Here is a 25,736-nt window from a genome sequence, read left to right on the forward strand (position 1 = left end):
ACCTGCCCGATTTACAAACCATATCTCGAACATAGTGAAACATGCTTGTGTTTTCATATTTGGTAATAATTCAATTTTAATCAAAATAATCTCTTTATACCTCCAATTTTCAAAATTGGGTTGTAGGCCAAAAAAGCAACACAAATGGGTGAAGAAAATAGAGAAACAAAATTATGAAAATATGAAGTGGATCTGAGGTTATTAGAGCCCAACGAGGCGGTGGAGCATCGTTTTTAACAAAATCCAACAATATCTAAGACCAACAGAGCGTTCGCTCACAACTTCAAGGGGTGAAATTCACAAGAAGTAGTTGAACAAGTGGCTTTAGGGATGTGCGATTCACGTTCTGGGGTTCAGGTTGCAACAAAACTTTGAGGCATGGAGGTGCCATGGGGTTTCACATTGTGGGACAGTGGAGCCGTGTTAAAGGGAGTAAAGGCTTGGTGGTGGCCGTTTGTGGTGAGAAATATGATTTGGAGATAGATGGGACGTGGACTTAACAGACAGAGTGAATGGTTTTTTTAAATTTAATTCAGTAAAATTATTTTCATAAATTAATGTATGATAGTGTATATGCATTAAATTTATTTAAATTTTTACTAATTAGTAATTAGTTTTTAGTAGTGAGGAATTTGTTTTCGTCACTAAAATTTGCCTTTATAAAAAATGGGGTGGAGTGTAGATTTTTAAAAAGAATGGGGTGGAGTGTCATTCTTGCAAATCTTGAGGGGGTGAGTGTATTTTACTCTTTTTAATAAAATAAAAACTTTTAATATGAAATTAATAATTTACATCATTCAGAAATAAAGTGAATGAAATCAGATGTTTGAATGAGCAAAATGATGATTTGTGGAGTCCTCGTTGGATGCAAGTTGGTTATCTGAATTGGCTTTTTGAGCAAAATCATATCCACTAGATATGTAGCAGCTTGTTAGGTACACATTGCAGATGAAGGTAGGATAGTACACTGCTACCCTTTATTAACCAGTGTTGATGTCAAAAATTGAAGAGAATTTTAATTCCTGCAAGTACCTCATAGAGCTAGAAGACCTTTCACCAAGCTATTCCAATTCTCACCAGACTAATTTCTCTTGATAGAATGTCTATTTTAGAGAGCATTTTTCTCTAATAAGGGAAGTTTGATCCTGGTGAAGTGGGTATATGGTATCAAATACAATCCTTGCAAAAACATGTCGTGTTTCTTGTAGGTTACCATGTGCCAAAGACTCGTAATCAATATTTCTGTCTTGCTTTGACAAAAATTTCTTATCAGCACTCCTTTTCACACATCCGAAAATGCTGAATGTTTTTCGGTATAGTCCTAATGGAATGATTACCTGCAAAATAGACATAAAGATTAAGATGTGGCACAAAAATTCTTGCATACTATCTGTTATTACACAATCAAAACAAGTGGTAAGAAATTGAATGTATAGTAATTTTAGAGCAAAATCATGACGGTATAGTATAATACTACAGATGCAAGAATCTCCACCAATAAATCACAGTCAATATTAACATACAGCATAGAAGACCTGGATTCCTGAACAAAAATTACAAAAACATTACTTGGTATATTTATTGGCAATTTGAACTGCCTACTAACATTATGACAAGTAATCCAAAAATAATAGAAAGTTGACATTCCAAATAACTACAACCCAAAATTACATGAACTTGTTGGAAATACACACTCATCTTCTATGTTTCAGTTTTCAGGTGTTCACTTATCAGCCTATTTAGGAAAGAAAAACCCCACTATGGCACTCAGGGTTTGGAATGGTTTAAGTATATGGCACATCTAATAAAAGATACAAACTAGCTATGAATCTTCCTTGTATGCATGGAATATGAAATAAATTACACGAAATTCAACTGCTGCAAACATTTTTCCCTCTATGTCTTAGCATGTTTTGCATATGAAAGCGAGGGCTATTATTGGGGGGAATCGAAAATGTTAGTTTGCACTTGATGAGATGGAGAACAATTCATTTATATGACACTTCTTTGTGCAGTCCATCTACACAATAACATTGTCCTAAAATACACATATAAATCAAGGGAAAATAAGCTCACCAGATCAGAATGAGGGGCTTGGGGATAGTCAGCCAAAGCCTTAGATACAAAATACTGATCAGTCATTTGCAATAGTGTCCCTTGAATAGACTCTGCAAGCTCCAGAGTCTCATCTTCCAGTGCCTTTGCATCCAGACCTGAAGGGTCTAATAATTCAGGAAATCTCACATAATGTGGGTTGCTGATCATCCTTGCTATGTTCACTGCTTCCAACAGATTTCCACCATTATGTACTGCAAGGCTAAATGAAGCAACCACCAAGGGGTCCCTTGGTCGATCACTCAATGTTTTATGTAATGCAAGGATGCCAACCCTGAAAAAATATAGATGTCTGATTAACTTCTCTTTGTTGACACGACTTGTAATCAGCTTGTTAATATCTCTGCGTTCAAACTCTAACCATGTATAATTGACGATAACGTAAACTATATCCAATTCCCCTTAGACTTGCAATAATAATTTCAATAGAAGAAAAACAATGCTTAGAATAGAGAGTTGGGAGAAGAAAACTTCAATCATACTTGGATAGTGAAAGTGACCAAACAGTTAAGATAAACTAAAGCTACAAAATCTCTTCAATTCTTATTTACTAAGAACCAAAACTTTGTTGCAAAGAAAATTTTAAAAATTTAGAAATGATATTGATGTTTTCTGGACACTGGTGCACTTAATTTTGCCTAAATAGCCACAGACCTTGTATCAGTTCTATCTCATTTATGACATATAACGAGGTCCCACTCCCCTTATTCCCATCGCCCACCCCAATCCTATCCAAGGTTCTAGTTCTAGATGAAGTGAGAAAAAGAAAAGATTGGCCATAGATAATGCAAATCTACTGTATAGGATTCCATGGCAATAAAAGATGGACAGGGAAACTATGGAACAAACTAATAACAAAAGGATCATTGTGTAATTTTAACTGCTCCATAAAAGAAGAAAACTGAAGTAAACTATGGGTTTTAATTGATCATAAATATATCAGGAAATAAGTGAGACATTTCCTATGTAACACAGGAAGGGAGAAATAAGTGAAACATGTTAATTGCATAATGCTAAGGAAGTAAAACAAGGAAGATAAGGGATTTTTCTTGCAAAGAACTTACCATAAGCTACTATGACATGGAAGATTTGGAGCCAAAAGCTTATCCAAATTGGAGAACAAAGACTGTAATCAAATTCCAAAGATCCAATAAAAAATATGTCAATATGGTACTAATATGATACTATATTTGACATAAGTAAGCTTGATCTCTTGTATGATATTCTGCCTAAACCAATGCTGGTAAGTCAATATGTAATCCAACAAACTCTAAAGTCTAACTCTTCGAAGAAGGATGAAATTACAACTTACTAGAAGCATATTGGTCCTTTTATCCAGCCTTTGAAATCCATGGTGAGCAAAATAAGCAGCCTGTAATGTTGAACCTAAATAATACTTACACTTAATGATTGAGATTCAGAAATTAAATGCAAAATCAACATTTACCTGAAAGGGAAGAAGTATATCGAGAAGTCCAAATTTCCATAATAGCCTCAAAGAAGCTTCACCAAAACCGTAAGCTAGCATATAATTTATTTCCATCAGGAGCCTATCCTGAAGCAATAAAGAAGTTAAATAATCAAGAGAGGACATTTGTATGCACATAATAAAGCAGAGAGGAGAACACTTTCAGTACCTTATCAAGTCTTAAGACTGAAGAAGATAGACTTTTGATAAAATGAGCAGTTTCCTTAGAAACACTGAATCCTAAGTGAGCAGCAATTCTAATTGCGCGTAGAATGCGAGCTGCAGAGAAAAATGGAGTCAGACAGATTTTGGAAATCCAAAGAGTAGGTGAGAGGTCCAAAGCACAAAGTATAAGATAGCATGATGAAGTAATTGATCTATGGAAACTCACCATAATCTTCCTGAAATGAAGTATCGCCCGGAATTATAGTTCGCACCTGTTCATACAGAAAGTTCAGTAACAAAACCTATAACCACTGCAGGAAAAGTAATTTAAGAAATCACTGTTGTTAAGAGATACATGCACACTTTAGCTTTTTGAATATCTTCTATTCCTCCCGTGTAATCATAAACAATTCTTGCATAGGGATCAAGCATCAATCTGCAATAGCGTGAAGTTGGTTAACAAAGCTGTACAATGTAAATTAACTGAATTTTAAAACTGTGCAGAGAGACAACTGCAGCTTCATGCACCTCCCTCCAAGAAAAAAAACTAATGAATGAATTTCAGTGTTTTAAGTTGCAAGGACAGGAGCACAACCCATTAATTGTAAAGTCCTGGTTTATACAATTCATCCATCGTTGATGATCCTTCTCGTCACAGCCATTAAGTGCTTCAATATGATGATCGAATTCCATACCTACTTCGCATCTAGCAGTGTTAAAACTTGAAACCTAATCGGAAGGGATATAAAATTATCATCATAAACAGAATAATATAGAAAAAAAAAAATTCAAGCAAGCATTCCACACTTTCACTAAATAAAGTTCAGACCAAAGCTAAAACCCTTAGTTAACCAAAATATACCAACCTCAACAACGGTACCATCCATGTGAATGTGACATGTAGGGGAACGTTTACCAGTAATCTCACACCATGAAAATATTCTCATGACCTGCAAATTGAGTCAGTATCCATCACGCAATCATCAGTTCCAGAGATATCAAGCCCAAAATATAAGTTCAAGTTTGAAATTGAGATTGCATAAATTAAACTTCCATGCAAAGCCAAATGCCAATATAAACACATTCATTGCCCTTGTAACTTGAAAGTGCTGTTTAATTAACATAATGCTTGATCTATAGAGCTATCCAGTAGACTTATAAATAATTCAATAAAATGAATTTATAAAATAGAGGCAAGTAACCTGCTTGAGCTCAGCTGAAGTTATAACATTGAAGTCCTTCGGTGTTTCCTTTAGAATAAGATCCCGTACACAACCTCCTACAAGATACACATCGTATCCTACAAGGAGGAGAAAAACAATTTATGAACATTTCAAAAGGAAGACGTCCACAAGATAGGAGAATAGGCCTTAAGCAAAAGCTGCAAAACATAATTAACAATAAAAAAGTAGACTTTTTCTACCGTGGAAAAACATGGTTCGCACGTTAAAAGGGCTTCTCTGCTAGCACATAAGGAGCATATTGTAAATAACATTTACTGAATGTTAGTTGTAAAAACATGGTTCATGGGTGGAGTAGTTTTTAACATAGTCCCATAGAACTGCCCAAAAAAAGCAATGCATACATAATTAGTCAAAAAAGAAATATATAAAGGCATGATTAATAGCAATGCAAACAATAGAATCCATGCTGAATCAAATATACTTGTACCCATCTCACTACAATCAAGGAAAGCATCTAAAAAACTACTACACAAATGAAGATAAATCATGAAATCTTATGCTTAAGCTATGAACATACAAACCCGAAGACTATACCACAGCGTAAAAGAACAACTTTTTCCAGGGCCATAATTAGGTAAAAAATTGGTTTGCATTGATGAAATTTAAGAAACAGATGGCTACAAGTTACAATTATCTTCAAATATCCAACAACTCCACAAATTATGTGCAAGGTCCGAATTATATCTGAGAGGCACCATTTTCAGAGTGACAAATGACAAGGAACCTTGTTGCTACGGTGTTGATGAGGGGAAATGGTTACACACTTACACTAAAATAACTATTGCAGCATAACTACTTTGCAGCAGATTAATCAATTCACTTCTGGTGCATGATAAAGTCATTCAAGGGTAAGAATATAAGTTCAGAAAATTGATTAATCCAAACAAACTTTCACTGCACCGATATTTGTCAACAAAGCATAAATCTTATAGTAGTGCCAAGCAATCAACCAACCACATTTTACTTAATGGTGAACACAAAAATTATGGAAATGCAATTCCTTTCATTTCCCACAATGTTCACCTTTTTTCTTGAGCCCATTAAGAACCTTTTTCACAGTTCCTCCAATCATCGAATTATGAATTCCAAGCTCTTTTGAATCAACCCTCTTCCATTCCGGGCCCTTCTTGTCAACTTCATCAATTCAACAACAACAAAAACAAATTCAGAGTTACACAATACAAAACTCCAATTCAAAATTTCAAAAAAAAAAAAAGAAAAAAAAATCCAGCTTTCACTACAAATTAACAATTGAGATGAGTCCTTCACTTTACTTCACTCCACTTGCCTTCTTCAGGAATGGAGCCGCTACACTTTTCGGTTGTCGTGGCGGCATCTGCGTCAAATGCAACGACGGATTTCGGTACAACCTTGAAGAAAGTGCAAAATCAAGCAAGTAAGATAGTGCAAAACGCTGTGAAAGAATGCGAATGAATGAGATGATGAGAAGCGTGTACATACCATGCGGAGACATTGGAAGGGAGTGGAAAGAAGATGAAGATTGGGTTGGCGCGCGAATTTTAAGCTTGCAACCGCCATTGGAATGCACCATAGAAGAAGCTCTACAATCTACATTTAGGGTTTAAGCCTCAAGAACAAGCTCAATTTCTTCACATTGTTTCATTGTAATCATATTTCATTTTTAATGAAGTTCAAAAAAATATTTCATTTTTTATTAAGTATCTCATCCATAACAAAATTGTCATTAAATTAAACTAACTTTTTTTAAGAAAAATATTAGAATAAAAAAATACCTTGGACTATCCATTAGGACGCTAATGACATGCTAGAGAGACCAACAAAGGCTTACTCCCCTACAATACGAATCAAATTTAAAACTTATAGCCAGTTGTGCCAACGACATTAAATTGAAGAACTTTAAAAATAAAAAACATTAGAGCAATCCAAGCGCCGATATATATGATAAAGTAACCAATAAAAAATTAACAAAAGCTTTAACAAGTTTCAATTGAAGTTGGGAACAAACTGTTTTTAGATACTCAAGAATAAAAGAGTCAAATTGGTAGAAATGAGTCATGAGTTTCATCTCGGTAAAAGGGTAAGTATACATATAGAAACTATTACTACACTCGAAGCAAACCCTTAAGTGTTGGTTTCAGACAACTAGAGAATACTTCTTTCAGACAAGTCGCTGATCGTTGCCATCAGTGTTTTAAAAGTCGGCTCGGTCATCGACTTAGTCGGGGTACTGAGTCACTGGTCGGACCAGTGGGTCACTGGTTCGATTGCTTGACTCGGTGTATATTAAAAAATCATAAAAAATGTCTAATTTAATATATAATTAATAAAATACGTCTCCAATCAATAACATAGTGATGATGCAGTGGTCATGTTTCCTCCATGGCTTGTGTTCGAATCCACCTGGCAGCATTTTGAACATAATATCAAGTTTTTTCCTACTATATACAAAATGTTTCTAACTGGATTAAAAAAAAACAATTTGAATGGCCCAATATGTTTAATAATTAGGTAAACGGGCTTCCACATATGGCCCAATGTCAACAAACTTAAAAAAAAATAAAATAACATGAAAAGGAAAAAAAAATAAAAGAACATGAAAAGGGGGACTGGCATTGACCAAAAAAAAAGGTGACTCGCCAGTTCAATCAAAAAACCGGCCGATTCACCGATTTGATCATTAAACCGGCCGGTTCGAAACGGTTCCAGCCGAGTGGCTTGCATAACCGATCTGAAGTGTGGCTCGGACCGGTCAGGTCACCGATCTGAAGTGTGGCTTGCATCACATTCGAATTCGACCACTTTATTATTAAATGCTCCATAAGGCTCAATATATATCATCATATGACCCCAAAGGATTCACAACCAAAAGTGAACAACTTTGAGAAGGTCGGCTATGATGACCAAAACAAGGTTTAATTAACTCGTGTATAACTGACTGAGAAAAGACAAAACGGACTATCCAAATTAATGGTTGCCCGAACGTAGTTATCAACTTATCATCTTGGAAGCTATTCACACTAGTTAAACTAAGATTAAGTGCTACTGGTCACACTGAACAACATAAATACATGTTTGATCTTTCAATAGCTTAAGTATAACTCATTTGCTCACTATTAATTCTTCTTCTTAGCTTAAATTTCACTCCTTAAGGTCTAAAACTTATCATTTAAATGTTGGAGTGTCTTTTGCAATTACTTCCTTGCTGTGTCAAATGTGGACATTCAGCTTAGCGCCATGCATTCGGTCACCACACACACTCACCACACTGTGATCTTAGCTAAGATACTCTCTGCATTTTTCGTCAAAAAGTATACCATGCATAATCTTTCAACATCTTGTTTGTACGTGGCTAGTAGCAAAATCTAAGTGAGAGACTGGTAGCTAGGCTGTGGGGTTGAGTTTTTGTTTTATTATATGACATATATGATATAGAATATCTTAATGTTGTTGTTATTGAATATGATTATTAGTTTCATTTTCATGTGGCATGCAGAATTCGAAGTAGAACCGTACCGCTTTTGTTCTCTTTTGAAGAACACGCGGCGTTTATATGAGATGAAACCAAAATTGCACTAATCACTTTCTCATCATAACATGGTCAAGTTGTCATCATGTTGTGGTCCAAAATGGAAGTTTGCATAACTTCATATCACAAAAATATTGTAAGCTGCAAACGTTCTATGTCAAGTGTATATTTATCTTTTGTTGCGTTGGTTCGTAGAAGCTGCACAATTTGTTGAGTCCCTTTCTATTTCATGCATCAAATTGATTGGTTCTTCAAATTAGATTTCATATAGCAATACTAAGACAACAGAATTAATAATGATTGAGATAGGTAAGTTTGGATCGATATATAGTACAGCTGTGGCCTTAACCTTATCATCTCAGAAGGAAGGATGGTTCAATCATCTACGGGGCATGCATGCAGGCGTTGTTTTTTCATTTGTGGTAGTGTGTGCATGTCATATATTATCCAGTCATCAACTTGAAAGAAAATTAACCTCTGTTGTGTTTATATTAATTTCGATATCAAACTTTTTATGATATTGTGTAATGTGAATTACATTTTGTGAAGTGGAAATGCAGAACCGTCAATTTCATCCAGCTGGGATGAGCTAGGCATGAACAAGCCAAAATTAATACAATTTATTTTGGTCAGAATATTGAATATATATATATTTGAGTCAACAAAATCATGAATTAATGCACCCTAATTCATGATCATGATCAGTCGGGTATCTAGCTGAGTGTAGATCAATTATATATTTAACTAATATATATGCTTATCGTCGGTAAGAGATGAGTACTTATAACTCACCGACGTAGCTCAATTGATAATGCATATATATTGAGTGTGTAAAAAGAATTCCCAAGTTCAATCTCAACAGAGTACATTTCAAAAAATAGATAAAAAATCTTAACGGGGCCTAAAATTTTCAAATTTGAAACAACATTCATTTAATTTGGAGAAGATCGGATTCGAAATAGTTTTTTAGTTATTTATACAGACAAAAAAGTACTATACTACACAGGCCAACACTTTTTGATCCTGGCACCGACAACAGGGGATACACAAGTCAAGTGAAGTCTCTTCACAATTAAATGGACGTAAAATGTGACCAGCCCAACCTACATTAAAGCTGATCATGCTTGGAGGATTCGTCAGCGTCGTAAGATTTGGTTCCCCCACACAATTAACTCTCTGTTACAGCGATTGGATCCTTTGCATCCACTCTCTACAATCTCCCTCTGCAGCAAAGGCATCTAAACTCTGTTTTAATTTCTTGCTTGGAACTACACCCAATCCATCGAGTGCTATGAAATTGACACATATTCAAAATGTGATAGTTAAGATTGCCGACTATCTCGACTCTCTTGTCTTGCTAGATTTATTGCATGGTGCAGAGCAACAAATAAATTAATATGATCCATAGACCACAGCTAATGCTATGTATGGACAGGTCCAGCATTCCTGATTTTAATTTCTTCGGGGAGAGAGATGGTTCTTTGAAGAGTGTGACTTAAAGCACGGTAACAAGAGTGGCGTGGTGCAGTGGATACAAGTAGGTGAGCTTAAGATGATAGATCAAAGTTTAGAAGAGAAATAAAAAAAGAATAATGAGCTATTCACCCTGATTTCACTTACACTTTATGTGAGGGATAAAGATAAATGATAGAAAAAAGAGAAATATGATAAATGATGTAGTAGAAAAAATATATATTAAAAAAATGAGTGGAATTGAGTGATAAGGAAAAAGAATAGAAAGAAAAAATGAGTCGATTTGATAGATAAAAAAATAGAAATAAAGGGTAAAATTTGAGATAGAAAATAAGTCAAGTGTGAAAGAGTCACTAAAAAACAAATGAGTTATCAACACTCATGTTCACAAATCGCAGCTGAATATTTATAATGTAACAGTAACTTCTATATCTTGTAATTATTGTAGTTAATTAAAATTCATTCTACAAATAAGGATCGGAATATGGTCATATGTATCAACACATTCAACCAATATCAATACAGATTACCAATTTCCCGTATTTCCTTTGTTTACTTTGTTTTCCATCATTTTTCAGCTTTTATTTACCTTTGCCTTGAAAATTAAAGCTTTATTACTTTATCTATCTCAACCGTTTGTTCATTTCTTTAGTTTAATCTTAGTTGTTTCCAAGTCATTTACTTCTCAATATATATATATAGGGAATGCTAACTTACTCTCACACATTCTTTGTCTGATTTAACGGCGTCAAGGTCTCCAAGGCTCCAACTATTCACCTTCTCCTCTGTTTCCCACGACCTCCGACAACCACCACTGTTAGCGATTCCGACGACCCCGGAATTGACACATCCCGTTTAAAACCGAAGCTTACTCTCGCTGACCTTCCCTCTCTGTTTCGGTATTTCTCCCTCACTTGCTTATAACAATTCACGGAGCCATTGTCACAGAGGAAGGCCTAGGCTCCAAACACACGCAGAAATGTGGGTGTGATTTCAATTTTTATTACAGGGACTTGTTCTTTGTTTTGTTCATCTTTGTTTCTGATTTAGTTGATCATTGATTATGAGATTTTAGAACAACCAAGGAATTGACACTGAACCTGTACTTTTTGGGTTTAAAAATCAAAACTGACTACAGTACATAGTAATTATAAGATGTGCAGACATGGTTCTATGTACAAAGGTTTAAGATACTACTTCTCCACTTGATTTTCTATTCTTAAAAAGTAACAGAATGAGATAAATGTATTGAGAGAAAGAAGAAAAAATGTAGATAAGGAAGATTGGAACAAGGAGATGCGGAATAAAAACAATAAACCTAATGGAAGAAGATGGAAAACTTTGAAGAAGATGAAGTATGAAATCAAACAAATTTGCAGGGAGGAGGGAGAGGAGAGTTAGCGTTTTTCTCCGAGGACAGAAGAACACGATAAGAGATAATATGTGAATTTTATGTTTATTTTTAAAAAATAATTAAATTACAGAAGTACCCATGACTTAAAGTACTTTTAAGAAGAGAGAGTTGAAGATTTTTTTCAAGTAAAAGGGTATTGAGTGCTAACTTACTCTTTCTAAAAAATAAGTGAGACTAAGTTAGCATTTTCCTATATATATATATATATATATATATGTGTGTGTGTGTGTGTGTGTGCAGTGATTAATTAGGAGCTCTTTTAGATTATCTTAGTAAATTATATTGAAGAACACAGTCTCTTCCTCAATAAATCACTAAAATTATCATTACGTTGGTTTTTCAGATGATTTATTACAACTAATTTTTAATTATTTTATTGTGAATCAACATATTGTAAAATTGATTCTCTTAGAAAGAAGATAGAAACAAATTTAATATCAAATGTTAATTTAAATGCAAAATTTTATTTATTTGCTTTATTCAAACTGATATTTACAACGCTTTATTCAAAACAACCAAATCTTAATTTTATATGAATTAAGCTCTGAAGTAACACAAGGTCGGAGGTGTCTGACAGCAAATCCAAACATGTCATACTAATCTTAATCTGTGTTAGACGTGGTCCACATTGGACTCTTCAGGTCTGAATTGACTGCATGCCCTCATTAAATCGTTGTGCATGCATCAAGTGTTACATTTTGCAAGTAGACAAAGACCATGAAAAGAGTGTTTTTTACTTATCTGGAATTTTATAAATCTCGAGTTGATTACAGCTAGCCAAGACAAAACCCCACTAATTAATAATCTGAATGACTGAATCCCATTCAACTTTAATTTGAGATTAAAACGACCCCAAGAGTTCCTTAGATCTTAATCCATATATGTCCTGAAAAAATTATGTAGCAGCTAGACCAATATTATTTGATGCCTGACCCTGTTACAATTGTACACTATATATTAGTGGGACTTGGATTGCAAGCTAGTAGTTTTCCCATAATTGGCTCGACGCATTTAAAAATCAATTGATGCATAAAAATATTTTTATTTTCAATTGTTTTAATTTATTTACTTTTTACACTTATATAAATGCTAAATTCATTTGCACCATATCGTTGTCCATCAGAATTCACGCACGCAACATCACAATGGTAATCTATATCATTTTTTATACATTGAGAATTGTTAAATCTAAATTTATAGCTTGACTGCATGAGAGTTGCTAAACAAAATTTTATATCATTTTTTATAGCTTAGCATAATAATGTTAAATTCTTTTTACTATTTTAACTGTTTTTACTCCAACTCAATGACTTTTTTTAAGAAACAACTCAATGACTTATTTTGCAATGGTTAGTGGATTTTCTGCATAATATATATAAAACACACCAAGGGAGCACTTCATATAATTTCAAGTGCTCCTCTCATGCGGTTCAAATACAAGAAATGCACCAAACAAGTGTTGGTCACAATGTAAAAAGTGATTGTTTGAACCCTAGGTCGAGAGTTTGATTCCTATAAGCCACACTATTGGAGAGACATTTCACTTTCACCACACTCTTGAGTCGGAATTGCGAGAGTAGTTTTTACAACATTTTATTGAACTTTGTTTGATTTCATGACATAGTATTTTAATTTTAAAGAATTTTATGTACATTATTTTTCTGAAGCTTAAAAAAAGAGTTTTAATTACATTAGCTTCTCTTCTTTTTTTTGGTCAAACAATAGCTTCTCCATGGGACTCTTTGTGGGCTGATGGGTTCTGAAGCATTGGATCCAACATTTTCAGCCCGATGTGATGCCCGTGTCTCCCATTCCCTGCGTTCGCCCATTTACATCATTTTGTTGACCAAAGAAAATCATTTTAATTGGGAGTGACCTTAATTAGTACAATGCTTACTATATTCTGAAAGTCCCCATCAATGGCTTTGCTTTTAGACAATTATTTTAGAGATTTTAGACGCGTAATACATGAACTTTTACTTTTGTAAGAAGCTTAAAATCCTTCATGGAATACAATTTCTTCATGGTATCAGAGTCAATGGTTGTTTGACAATGGGCCTGGGCCCTATCCTAGACTCATTTGTTGACTCCCCATATTTGGGTTACCCGTTTCATTCCACGCTCCAGATGTTCTACACTGGACGTGAGGGGCCGGGGTGTGTTAGAGTCTCACATTAACTAAAGATGTTGCCAAGCAATTGCTTATATATGGTTGTGCAAACCTTAACTCTTGAGCTAGCTTTTGGGTTGAGTTAGACCTCATTCAAAATCTTATGTATGAGTCGTGCTATTTCTTTTGTTTTAATTTTTATGTGTACTTTGGTAGCAGCTTGGATAATGATGGGTCACGTCGACGTACCTTCCACAAACATAAGGTCTAAAGGGTATTATAGTAGAGATTATTTTTAGTTACTTATATTGTTCTAGCTTCATGAATTTATCTCTCTAATTCCTTAATGTGTTATTTTAAGTTTCTAGATTATATCTTGTGATATAATGCTATCACTTGTAAGTCATCCCTTAATTCTAAGGAGTTAATTTACTACAAATAAATTGTAAGGTATGCTAGTAATGAAAATTATCCAAAAAAAAATTGAGTATTGCTCTCCATTTTTATTTGAACTTTTATTTTTTGCTTAGTTTCTTAGTACATTTTACTAGAGAATTTCTCCATATCAATGATGCTTTTAGTACTTTTAACATGGAATATGTGAGATTTTTTTTTAGTTAATTAAATAACACTCTTTATAAAAATTAAGTAAATTTGATGCTGCCCGTCACCAATTTTCGTATACTTCAAATTATACAATTATTTATTTGTCTATCTAAATATTTGAAATTTTATGATAAATTTGAATAGATATTTAGTAGAATGTAATTTGGTAAAATAATTGTCTACTCCTTATTTAATCTTTTTTTTTCCATTATATGAAAAGTTAGAGTAAGCTGAGAAACTTCTAGAGATTAGATAACATTTACAATAGACTTACATTTTCAGCTTTACAATGAGTTGAATGAGAGTTTGAACCTGCAACCTGTCAATGGTTCTCTCTTTTATTGTTTATGTATCACTTTCATTTTAATTAGTCTTTGCCTGTTTGGCTGTTTCCTACCGTAAAAGAGCCAAGCAAAAATATATAGCATATATCTTCCTCTCTTAAATATCATTAATTTTAAGTTCAAAAAAAAAATATCATTAATTTTTTCTGTTTCTTTCTATTGATGGAGACATTTTAATTTCTTTGCTGTTATCTAGTTGTTCAATTTCTATGTAAAGGTGTTCACGAATTAGTACCAAAACAAAGGTGTCCACTGATCAATGCTTTCAATTGGGAGTTTGGGACCCAAAGTTTTCTGTTCATTTACACGGGGCTCCTCTTTTTATCTGTAACTAGCCAAACAAGTCTTAACCACATCAGGTAGTACAAGCTTCAAAATCATGATTTGAATTCTCTAATAACTTTAAACGTGGGTTTGGATTTTTTTCCCACCCAATAAGTGTTTTATTTGAAGTTCCTCTCACAGCTTTTGATCAAATGTGCCTAGAATTATGTGAGCAAGATGATTCTCTGATCAAATGCAGTGAATCATGGTTGAGAGCACAATGAAGTTAGAGGAATCCACGGGTAAGTGCCTCTTGAGGTTGATTTAAGGGTGGAATAAGTTTTACATTATCTATGCTAAATGAAGAGAGACGTTAATAAAACTCTTTGATAAATCTCACATTATTTAGTACGGTGGAAAAAAGAGAGATCAAGACTATATACTGACTTAAGTTCTTGTTTAAAAATGCATCATCATGGAAAAACATTTCAAGCTAATATTTATGTTTTATTCCTCTTACACTCTTGCTTTCGAGTATTATGAGACGTAGTTTAAATATTTGTCTTGGCGAATGTAAGTATACTAAGGTCATGAGGTGGTTGAGAGTGGAACCTATGTGTTGTAACAATTTTGACGTAGTCATGACTTTTCTCTAATTTTGGAGTTTTTCAAGTCATATTCTTGTGTTCTAATTGCATTCTTATTTCCTTTTTCTCTGTGGTGTTCGCATTTTTTCCCAACATTAGTATTATAGCCGATGATTCGACCATGGTGACAACTTTGAGTATAGCTTCCACATGGGAGACATGATGACATTGTGAAAGTGTTGTTTCGGAAGGTTTTAGTTGGGAAAGACTTGATATTTAAGCGTGTGCATTGTGGCCACTTCCCTTTTTTGGGCTACATTTTACATGGATTACAGTCAGTATACAATTACGATGGTGTTGTGATAGAGAAATTGGATGGAATAATCAATTTTGGTTTGCGGCAAATACAAGTCATGAAAGTTTTGAAGCAATCAGGATTACTTAAGGTGGGCATGCAATTGTTAGGTGACACATAAGCATTGGGCGACATTGATGCAAGATGCGTGGTGACAACACATGAGCATCGATTGACATGGATGCAAGGCATGTGGTGATAACACACGAGCATTGGTTGACATTGATGCAGGTGTGTGGTAAGTTTATGTCGATGACTGAAGAACTTCCGGGGAAAATCAACATGGAAGTTGCAGCATAATTTTCTTAGCATAGTTTTGACATATGAAAGATCTTTAGAAGATTTAGTTCCAATTGAATTGTACTCTTTTTATGGTGAAGTGTGATATTTTTCTTTGTCGGTGTAGGCAATGAGAATTATGATTGTTGATAAAGACAATGTTTGTCAATATAGGATGAAGGTTGAAGAAGCATCAATTACAGGTCATGGTACATACGGTGGAGAATGTTTATATTGATTATAATGGATTAATAGAAGAATAAGTCTCACATTGCTGATATGGTAAAGGAAGTCGGAAGATGGAAGTCAAGAAAACTCTTGTAGAAGTCTCATTCATATTTGCCTAGCAAAGTTGTCAAAACAATGTATCAATCCAAATTCTTTGTTTGAAGATGCATCAGCACCCATAAAACATTTTAAGGTTATATTTATGTTTTATTTTTTCTCATGCTTATGTTTTAGAGTGAGTGAGATTAGTTCAAATATTTATTTGGAGAGTGCGGGTTTATTGAAGCCATGAGTGGTTAAAAGTGAAGTTTATGTGTTCTAACAACTTCTATACAGTGTTTATTCTCTTATTGTTGGTTTTGACAAGGGTCATGATTTTTCTTTGATTTTGGAGTTTTCCACGTAATATTCTTATGTTTTAATTGTGTTCTTATTTTTTTCTCTTGGTGGGACGTGCATTTTTTCCAACAGTGCTAGCAAAAGTCATCCTAACACTCAAGTCCATTCAAGATCAACGAAAAAAATCTAAAAGTCTTAAAAGAGCAAGATGAAATGAGTAATGCCCCGCTTATGGTGTGATCAAACCTAGATATATAATGGTCGGAGTGAACTATTGTAAAGACGTTTACCATTTGTCAGACTATCATGTAATTGGCATTTGAATTGAGATGTTTAGTTGTTCTTAGTCGAACTTGCCCATCAGTTCTATTAACTTAGTCTCATGTTGGACCAGTTGGTTAGAAAGTGAAAATTTGTTATCATGAACAACCAATTTAACAATCACTCAGTCTTGTTGTCATTCGGGCTGACTAATAACTATGGTAAAGATAACTTCTGCTTATGCTTATGCAGGTTTATCTATCACAAGATAACTCTCTTAGCCTTTTTAAGGCTTACAAAGTTAAACAGCATGATTATAGAAAAATCTAGGTCTGTCCCCCACTTTTTGTAACAAATAATCTCTTTTTTCCTTCACTTTTAGCAATGAGTTATCAGTAAGGTACATAAAGATCACCAACAAACTACCCAAAAAGCACTACTTTCTACTCTCTAATGTATAGTTACTAGGACTCATTTATTATTATCACTAATATGAGAGAGAAGTTTTAAGTTGACAGTATTAGACTAGTCAAATATACTGCCTCTGCATGGGAACAAGTTAAGTTACTGCAGCTTTAAAATATTTCAGCAATTTATGTGCCCAGATTCTATAAATAGACCAGACCCTTTTTTGTCACAGACCAACTTTTCCTGAGTCCTAACTAACTCCTCTCCCACTTTCTTCCATCACTTTCTTGAGAACTTGGCAACTTGCATTTTTCAAAACCTTGAGCTCTCACCACAGATATGGCAGCTTTTTCATACCAGTGTCACCCTTTCCTTGTTGACCCATCATTCTTGCTCAACATAAACACTGGTTCTCCTCCTCTTCCTACTCAATTTCCCCTTCATCAAGAAGCTTCTCTGAATGTTACAAATCAGGACACAAGCTGTGCTGATCAGAGCTCCAAAATCACCATCAGTGACAATGAGCCTTCTATAACAAAAAACCTTAGTCCTCAGTCTTCCATGGTGGTAGACAAGCTTGAAATTGGTGAACAGGTCACTCAGAAGGTGACCCCTAAGAGAAGAAGCAGAAAAGATTCTTCATTGAATGAACCCCAATCTAAGGTAATTGAATTTGAGCAGAAATGATGGTTTATGTTCTTTTCTGTTCCGTTCTGTTATGTGCTGTTAGAGTTTTGCTTTATATATTGTTGCCCAAATTTGGTGTTCTTGATTTATAGTTTGATTGTTTTGTTCTCATTTTGTTGATTATTATAGGATGATGCAACCGAAGGGAGAAGCAAGAAACAGAAGAAGAGCAATGGTGGGGTGAAAGATCAGGACAAGGCAAGAACTGAGAAGAAAGAACAGAGAAAATGTCCGGAAGAGCCCCCAACAGGCTATATCCATGTCAGAGCAAGAAGGGGTCAGGCCACGGATAGCCACAGCCTTGCTGAAAGGGTACACTCTCATCTTTAATTTGTACACATCCGCGTAATGCAGACACTAACGGTGACTCGAAATGAAAAGAAAAAAATTAGAGAAATAAATAAATAAATGTGATATATAATGAATATGAAAGAAAAAAAATAGATAAAAATAAAAATGAGATGTATGCATTGTTGGGATGATGTCTGGTATCATTAGGGAGGCCCCTAGGGTCCTTTGTTGATGGTTGCCCACTTGGATGTGTGAAATTACTAGAATGCCCTTGAGTTGTTTTCAAGTCTCTTTCTCAATGTTGCTAAAATGTTTTCAGGTAAGAAGGGAGAAAATAAGTGAAAGGATGAAAAGGTTGCAGAGACTTGTGCCAGGCTGTGATAAGGTAGGTAAAGTTAAACTTCATGCCAGCACACATAGGCCCAAACATTAATCTAAACTAAAAAATACTATTAAATTAATTTTGATATTGATATCATTATTTTAGTTTATGATTAAATCCTTCATCCATTGCTTTATACTTTTGTTTTTTTCCACTTCATCCAACAGCTTCATGTGTTTTGGTTTATAACTAGGTGACTGGAAAGGCCCTTATGTTGGATGAAATAATCAATTATGTTCAGTCATTACAGAATCAAGTGGAGGTAGCTAGCTACTACCAATATGCTCAACTATTTTTTCTATGTACCTTATTGATTACCTACAATGTGTATACTAATAAAGCTACCTATGCTTCTATCTTCTGCAGTTCTTGTCAATGAAGCTTGCTTCTGTGAATCCCATGTTCTATGATATGGCAACTGACCTAGACACCCTCTTGGTTAGACCAGAGGTGAGGAACAAAACCCCACTAATTTATTTACATTTGCAACTAGAACCACTCAAATTGAAAAGTCTAATCATGAAATTAACTTGGTTACTTTGAATTTTTCAGAAATTAAATAGCTTAGCATCACCATCACCTCTTTCATCAGTGTCACATTCACATTGCAACAGTCCCAACCAAGCCACAACAACTTTTGCTGATACAACCAATTCCATCTTCCACACTGCTAATGACTTCCTTTTGGATAATTCATCACCTTTTTTTCTTCAAGGGCAGAGATCAAATTTACCATCTGAGGTATATATGAACATAAACTATTGAAGATAATTTCTTTTTAACAAAAAGAAAAAAAAGGCTTTAATTCTTCTTTTATTATTCTGACAAATACATCATTTTCAGGAAACGGGTTGTCAATTCTGGGACACAGAAGATCAGAGACAAAAGTTTCTTCTTCATCCATATGGATTCAGCAACAATTTAAGTTCCTTTCATTAATTTAAAATTTTCAGAGCTGCCCCTACAAAACAACAAACATGTTGTAAGCTTTCAATTCCTACCCCATATTGAAACTTATCATATAACTTAACAATAAATGCTAAGCTTTTATTTTTATTTTTTCAGGATTTAGCTTTTACACTAGGTAAGGAAATTTCAAAGCAGCACAAGAATGATTCAAAAATCAAGTTGAGCATCACATTACTAGCAAGAAAAACCAAAGCTACATTTGGTATCAGTACTATAAGTACATCGGATTAAAAGGGACCATTGAAGATGAATAAAGGGAATCAAAATCAATGGATCATGATGAAGAACCAAAAAGGACAGAAATAGCCGACCAAATATGACAGTATCTTTTTCTAGATCATTGTTCTGTTTCAGTGATTTTTGACCCTGCAAGCAAGGACTAGTACTCAAGCTGCACAAATTCCGGAAAACATTGAAATTTATGATAGCATGTAAATTATTGGAACTAGTATTGATTCTAGTGGTGGCAGTTATTCTGTTGGTAGTACAGTTAGTTTTTACCATTATTGAGAAAAATGGACGGTTCATGCTGCTGTACTGTTCATCATGTTCTTGACATGACTGGCCATGAATTTGTTGGTCTAGTTATCTTTATGTATATGTAATCTGCAGAATCTTCAGAGTTTTTGCATCATGATGGATGTTATTGCTATTAATAATAATATCATTATTATTTTATTTGCTTTTGTGCTATTTAATTTCTTACATAAGAAAATCAACTGTAGTTAGTTGTAATATCAATGATAATGTTTTACTAGCACTATATACTCTGTTAAAAACATTAGTATTAATTTATCAAAAAAAATGAAAATCCTGCTCAATTGATTAACAGAATTGACGAGACAGTTTTTGTCTCCATAGATAAGGTAGTTCTGTCTTTGTATGTGGATATAGAACTGTCAAAACTTTGGAAAATGTCATGGTTTCAGAGTGCATGTGCTATGATATATGAGAAGAATTCCTTCGAAGCTGTGTACATTGAACCATTACTGAAATTCAGTGGCCAGAATAGAAATCTCAAGTACAGAAAATAATCTGATATTCTACAAACTCATAAGGATGTGGTTAATTGGTTGTCTGAAAAAGTAACTATTTGAAAACTCGTTTGAAAACCACAATTAAACTAAAATCATGGTGACCTCTAAAATAAGTTATTTCTGTCAATCAAAATTTTAAATTCATCGTAATTTTCAAATGAGTTTTTAAACATGCACAAAGTCATATCGATAACTTCACCTTAACTAACAAAATTAGGCATCACTTCTGTGTCCATAGCATTGTGACTTTTATGAAATACACTCATGAAATGAAATTAAATAAATTATAAAAGGGACTACTTTGAAATTTTAAAACATGTTATATATCCGGTCAATTTTAACTGTGGTTAAATTCACCCAAACTTCATCAATTTCCCTACAAATTTTTCCCAATGAAAGGTATGGTGAGAAGGAAGAGAAGTTTGTTTTGAATTTTAATTACTAGTAACGGATTGACAAAGACTATCAGCATTCATAGTAATAAAAAAATAGATAGATAACTAAGATGTCCTTTTTTTGTCACCTATCACTGTGCTGTACTTAATGTAAATGGACCGCATACTGAAGTGAAGGATGAAAGTGATGAACAATATTTGCCACTCATTCTATCTACCTCACAAATGCTGTTTCTTTCATTTTCCTAAGTTATGAGAAAAGTAAATGATTTGGTTCACTATTATTAACTATACCATTCATATAAAGTTGAAGAAGTAAAACGGATAGATAAAAAATAATAGTCAAGGAAGAGAGAACATGGTTTTTGTTCCTCCAGTTGCATGTAAGTAAACGACCAAACACAATTATAGAGTGTGATATGAAGGGTGATTGAATTTGAAACATTTATCCTTAGTGAGATTTTCATGAATTTTATTTTTTCAAAATTAAAAATTTATTGAAGGATAAACTTGAGAAAAGAACTCTCAAGTGAGAATGTTGAAAGCGCCCCAAAATGCAATTTAAAACTTTCATAAATAACTTCTTAGATAATGGCTAAGCTTGGACAGTTTTTTTAAGTTGTTGATTGTGTCAGCTCAACTTTTAGTCGAGTAACTGTAAGACGAGATAAGTTCTCTCTTTTATCATCCTGATCGGCCAAGCCCTCTCGACCGACCAAAATGACATTGTGACCTATGACTATTTGAGCCATTAAGAACGATTAGTAAAAAGAAAATAAAATTTATCTATTGATTGGATTTGTATACATCTTTGATTTTCCTTAAATAAAGTCTTAGTGTGAATTTTTTGTATGAAAGATTCTTCGCTAGAGGAGTCATCCCCACTAAAATATAGACGTTTCCTACTTAGAATTGTTCCATAAAGAATATATACATGTATTAGAGAAAACAAAAATCCAGTCTTATATATAAATAACAATAATAATAATCCAGTGCACATTATATTAATGATCAAAGTCAAGAGACAGTATTAATTTCATCCCTAAACAACTAAAAGCAATTTATATATTTGCTATATGGATATAGACAGTCCATGTGGAATTCGTGTTCAGCTTGTTTACTCAGTGTCGACCCGCATGTTGCAATGTCCTCTCCAATCATACGCCATCTTCTTCTATATGGGTCCTTTAATTTCCTATTGAAGCTATAGTGGTACTACATCACCAACTGGGTTTTGTTTTGATGTATCTTCTATAACCAGCGTTAGTTATGAAAAGAAAAGAGCTTGATGTTTCTTCAGTCATGTCTAATCCTCATCTGTCCTAATTAAGGGGTGCAGACACTATCAGAACCTACCACTTCCTCTAGACTCAATGTTCATCCTTGTTATTTTGCAAAAGATCTAAATCTTGAGTAGTAGTCATCATCAACATTTACATGCCTAGAGCGATTAAAGTTGAGTGATAGTTTGTGTTTTTTTTGGGTCCCATACTCCCATTCCCATGGTATATGGCTCATATAACTAGTTTGCTTATTATTTAATTTTTGTGCAAGCAAGAAGCAATACCGGTCGATTGCTGAAAACATTCACATCCGAGTGAGACTAACTCTCATAATGGAGGTTTTTTCGAACATAATTAAGATTTGAACTTGAAATCTTAGCTTGCTTAAGAATTAAGATGTATCATTTAAACCAACTTTGCTTCACATATCAATTCAGAACGTACCAAGGTAGAGGGCTAGTCCCCTAACTCTGGCCTTCATATATATTAGCAATGTTGGCCGAGTTAGATGAAATGCTCCGAAGTAGACCAAGACGACCAGAACAGTCTATATAAGATAAATAACTTCTAAGAGATGTTTGGGTTGAAAACATCTATATCCTAGTGGGATTGGGTTCATAGCGGAGGCTTTTTTTGTAAACAAAACTCAAACTCGATACATAGATTAAAGGGAATAAACAATGTAACACTTGAACCAACCACATGTTATAATAGTTGCTTTAGCTTATATATTATTATCATTATTTTTTTCATGCGTGATCAGCGATGACCCATCAATGCTGGAATTGTACACCAAAAACTGGTTTTCTATGGGGCGATTGATGCTTATTTGTCACCTGGCTCCAATAGGTATACCTAAGAAAAGAAAGTAAAACATTAAAGTTCAAACAAACGTCCCAACCAAACCAGTTTGAGAAGACAAGGTGCAGCCAAATGTTTGATAACTGTTGGTACCCAAAGAAGTAAATGCTGTACATTTGTGTTGCTCACCATCACCAACACGTCCATCTGCAATAGAGAGGGGTCCTCTTGTTTTTATATATTGGCAAACATAGTAGGGTCATCTTCCCTTAACTGACAAGTGATGCAGTACTTGCATTGTCTCTGCTTGATCAATGAAACTTCTTAGTTCTTTCAATATTTTACTCCAACCAAGCATAACCTGCTACTATTGATCTTATCAATCCATATGCATTATGTAAACTCTAGTTATCTTATATTTGGTCTTTATTTGACTAAAACCTTATACCAGTACTGGTTTAAGATATTAGTTTTCTTATTAGCTTTTCCCCCCTAGTTAAATTGAACAAACACTTGACTGGTCTTTTGTTTTTTATTTGCAATGATTGATCTGGCATTTATCTTTTTAACATTACTAAATAAAAGTTTAAACTATTATGTGAAAGGATAATTATGGTTAAACATGCACTCAATTGAAGTGTATATACCACTCATTTTTATGTTTTTTAACTACCTTTTAGACTTATAATTCCTTCAAACGAGCTTAATTTCTGACACAAACCAATATACTCCTATATAATTAGTTATGGGTGGATCTTTTGCTGTCAAGACTGTGAGGGATAGTTAGATAAACTGCAAAAATAAAATAAAAGTGTTGATCAGAAAAGCCTGAGGAAATTACTCGGAAAAGTGTTGAGAGGGAGAGGAACAACAAAGGATGGTGGTTCTTCATCGGAAGGGTGTTTCTTTGGGTTGAGGAATACTTCTCCGCCGTCGATCGTGACGTGCTAATGGGGGACTTGCCAAGTCAGAACGTGGGTGAGATGCAGGAGATGAAAGAAGAAGATGTATGTACATGTGCGCCTTTTCTAGTGTTGGGTCTTGGTGGTTACGAGGTTGAGAAGTTTGAGGTTGGATGCATGATTAGTATGAGGTACAATGAAATGGAGGGTTGTAGGATCTCGCGACACGCCGATTAATCGGACGGGCACGGATAAATTTGCACGTTGCAAAGTCTAAAGCATCATACATGTACCTCGAGTAGAGAACTGTTGCACAATGTTGCAAAGTCTTAAGCATCGTGCATCGTGCATGTCAGTCGCATGATGTCATTGGGTACATGTATGTAACCGGTTGTGGAGATGTGACTGACTGAGTGGTAGCTAGGTTGAGATATGACAACTTACGCTTTTGGTTTAGACGAGTGGGTGTGAGGATAATTGATTGCGTGGATGTAATTGGTACATGAGTGTAACTGGTCCTGGAGACGTAATCGATCGAGTGGTCTGATTACTATTTGAGTGTCTAATAGTGAATATGAAGAGGTTATAATGTTGGTGAGGGGTGATCGACCATGACGTGCCAGTCGGGTTGGGAAGACTCACTAGTTATTTGAGTCTCTCGCCTTAGGCTGACCTTGGCTCTTAGACTACTCACAATGGGCATGTTGAATGGTTGTTGAATAACTCATTCAACAGTTGAATTGCTCCAATGAGCTAGTTGAATAGGGTGTGTAATATTCAACATGTTGAATGAACAGTAATTTGGTCTCACTCATCCCACATGGCAAAATCTCATTGGTTGTTGTAATTTTCAGATTCTTATCTCATCTTGATTATTTGGGGTCAATTATTTCGTAGTAAATTATTTTTTTTATTTTGTTTCACCAAAATTCATCATTTTTTTTGTCTATAAATAGAGACTTTGTTCATTTGATTTGGGCACAGAAAAAAAAATGACCTTTCACTTATTTTAATAATGATTATCCCTATATCTCGTCTTTTTTACTTGCAAGAAAAAATTAATTAAGAATATAAAATTACTAAACTAGAAAGAAAAAAATTAACTCTTAATTATTTTAATTTAATTTAAATCGATAATTTTTATTAATATATAATCAAAAAAACAAAAACATAAAAGAGAGTAAGAATATGAAATAAAAGTGGTGGGGTAGGGTGTTGAATTTTATTAAACAAAACCGTTGTAGTGAGTAAAAGTTGAATGTGTATTAAATTATTAGGTGGAAGAGAGAGAAAATGATGTAGAGGGTAAAAAGTGAAAAATGAGGGTGTTGAATGGAAAAACTATTGTACATAGCCTTACAACTACGCACTGATTGTGGTTGAACCTTTGACGGCTTTATTGACCAACCGCGCGCGGATCACTCATTACTTAATATGTCTTGTGTAGCTAGTGATCAAGATTGTTACCGGGATAAATACACTTGGGTTTCCCAAGTGGTGATAATCAGCACCCGGTCAAGGAGGCTTGTCGACTACAGGCCGGAACAAGTGTTTTATACTCCCTCCGGTCCTATTTATAAGCAACAAAAAAAAATTCACATAGTTTAAGAAATGTAGTAAAACTAGATAAAATGCATTAAATTTGTCTTGAATCAAAATAAACTTCCAAAATTACTCTTTGTTAATCATGTTGGAAAGTGGGAAAGAGAGAGAATAATTAATGAGACACATTCTACAAGTTAGAATTAATAAGGGCATCATTGGAAAAAAATAATTAATATAGCTCAAACTTTCATTTGATTCTTATAAAAATGACCAATA

General features: G+C 34.2%; 2 protein-coding genes across 4 annotated transcripts; one reads left to right on the top strand and one right to left on the bottom strand.

Moving 5' to 3' along the window:
- Positions 1-861: 861 nt before the first annotated feature.
- On the bottom strand, positions 862-6,618 carry LOC130716979 (uncharacterized). Of its 3 annotated transcripts, XM_057567052.1 has the most exons (14): positions 6,454-6,618; positions 6,281-6,362; positions 6,016-6,126; positions 4,951-5,048; positions 4,615-4,698; positions 4,344-4,477; positions 4,112-4,184; positions 3,975-4,020; positions 3,753-3,862; positions 3,563-3,670; positions 3,428-3,487; positions 3,180-3,241; positions 2,077-2,389; positions 862-1,337 (listed from the first exon to the last, which is right to left on the bottom strand). In XM_057567052.1, exons 1-14 carry the CDS (start codon positions 6,529-6,531, stop codon positions 1,104-1,106), a joined length of 1,593 nt encoding a protein of 530 aa, XP_057423035.1. In that variant the 5' UTR covers positions 6,532-6,618; the 3' UTR covers positions 862-1,103. The 3 variants fall into 3 exon arrangements, with proteins under 3 accessions (XP_057423035.1, XP_057423041.1, XP_057423051.1); XM_057567058.1 differs by lacking the exon at positions 6,454-6,618 and having other exon boundaries at positions 6,267-6,341; XM_057567068.1 differs by lacking the exons at positions 6,281-6,362; positions 6,454-6,618 and adding an exon at positions 5,172-5,309.
- Positions 6,619-17,277: 10,659 nt separating this feature from the next.
- Positions 17,278-20,175, top strand: LOC130717011 (transcription factor bHLH137). The gene is made up of 8 exons (XM_057567100.1): positions 17,278-17,831; positions 17,985-18,167; positions 18,466-18,531; positions 18,722-18,790; positions 18,895-18,978; positions 19,081-19,269; positions 19,372-19,510; positions 19,594-20,175. Exons 1-7 carry the CDS (start codon positions 17,508-17,510, stop codon positions 19,465-19,467), a joined length of 1,011 nt encoding a protein of 336 aa, XP_057423083.1. The 5' UTR covers positions 17,278-17,507; the 3' UTR covers positions 19,468-19,510; positions 19,594-20,175.
- Positions 20,176-25,736: the final 5,561 nt, after the last annotated feature.

This window comes from Lotus japonicus, chromosome 1, assembly GCF_012489685.1.
Source record: "Lotus japonicus ecotype B-129 chromosome 1, LjGifu_v1.2".
NCBI lineage: Eukaryota > Viridiplantae > Streptophyta > Magnoliopsida > Fabales > Fabaceae > Lotus > Lotus japonicus.

Coding starts and splice junctions, on each gene's coding strand:
- LOC130717011 (XM_057567100.1), top strand. CDS start 17,508: ATGGCAGCTTTTTCATACCAGTGTCACCCTTTCCTTGTTGACCCATCA. Junction 17,832..17,984: donor TGAATGAACCCCAATCTAAG/GTAATTGAATTT, acceptor TGATTATTATAG/GATGATGCAACCGAAGGGAG. Junction 18,532..18,721: donor TTGTGCCAGGCTGTGATAAG/GTAGGTAAAGTT, acceptor GTTTATAACTAG/GTGACTGGAAAGGCCCTTAT.
- LOC130716979 (XM_057567052.1), bottom strand. CDS start 6,531: ATGGCGGTTGCAAGCTTAAAATTCGCGCGCCAACCCAATCTTCATCTT. Junction 3,242..3,427: donor AAAGGACCAATATGCTTCTA/GTAAGTTGTAAT, acceptor ATTTGATTACAG/TCTTTGTTCTCCAATTTGGA. Junction 1,338..2,076: donor AAGCCCCTCATTCTGATCTG/GTGAGCTTATTT, acceptor TCTATTTTGCAG/GTAATCATTCCATTAGGACT.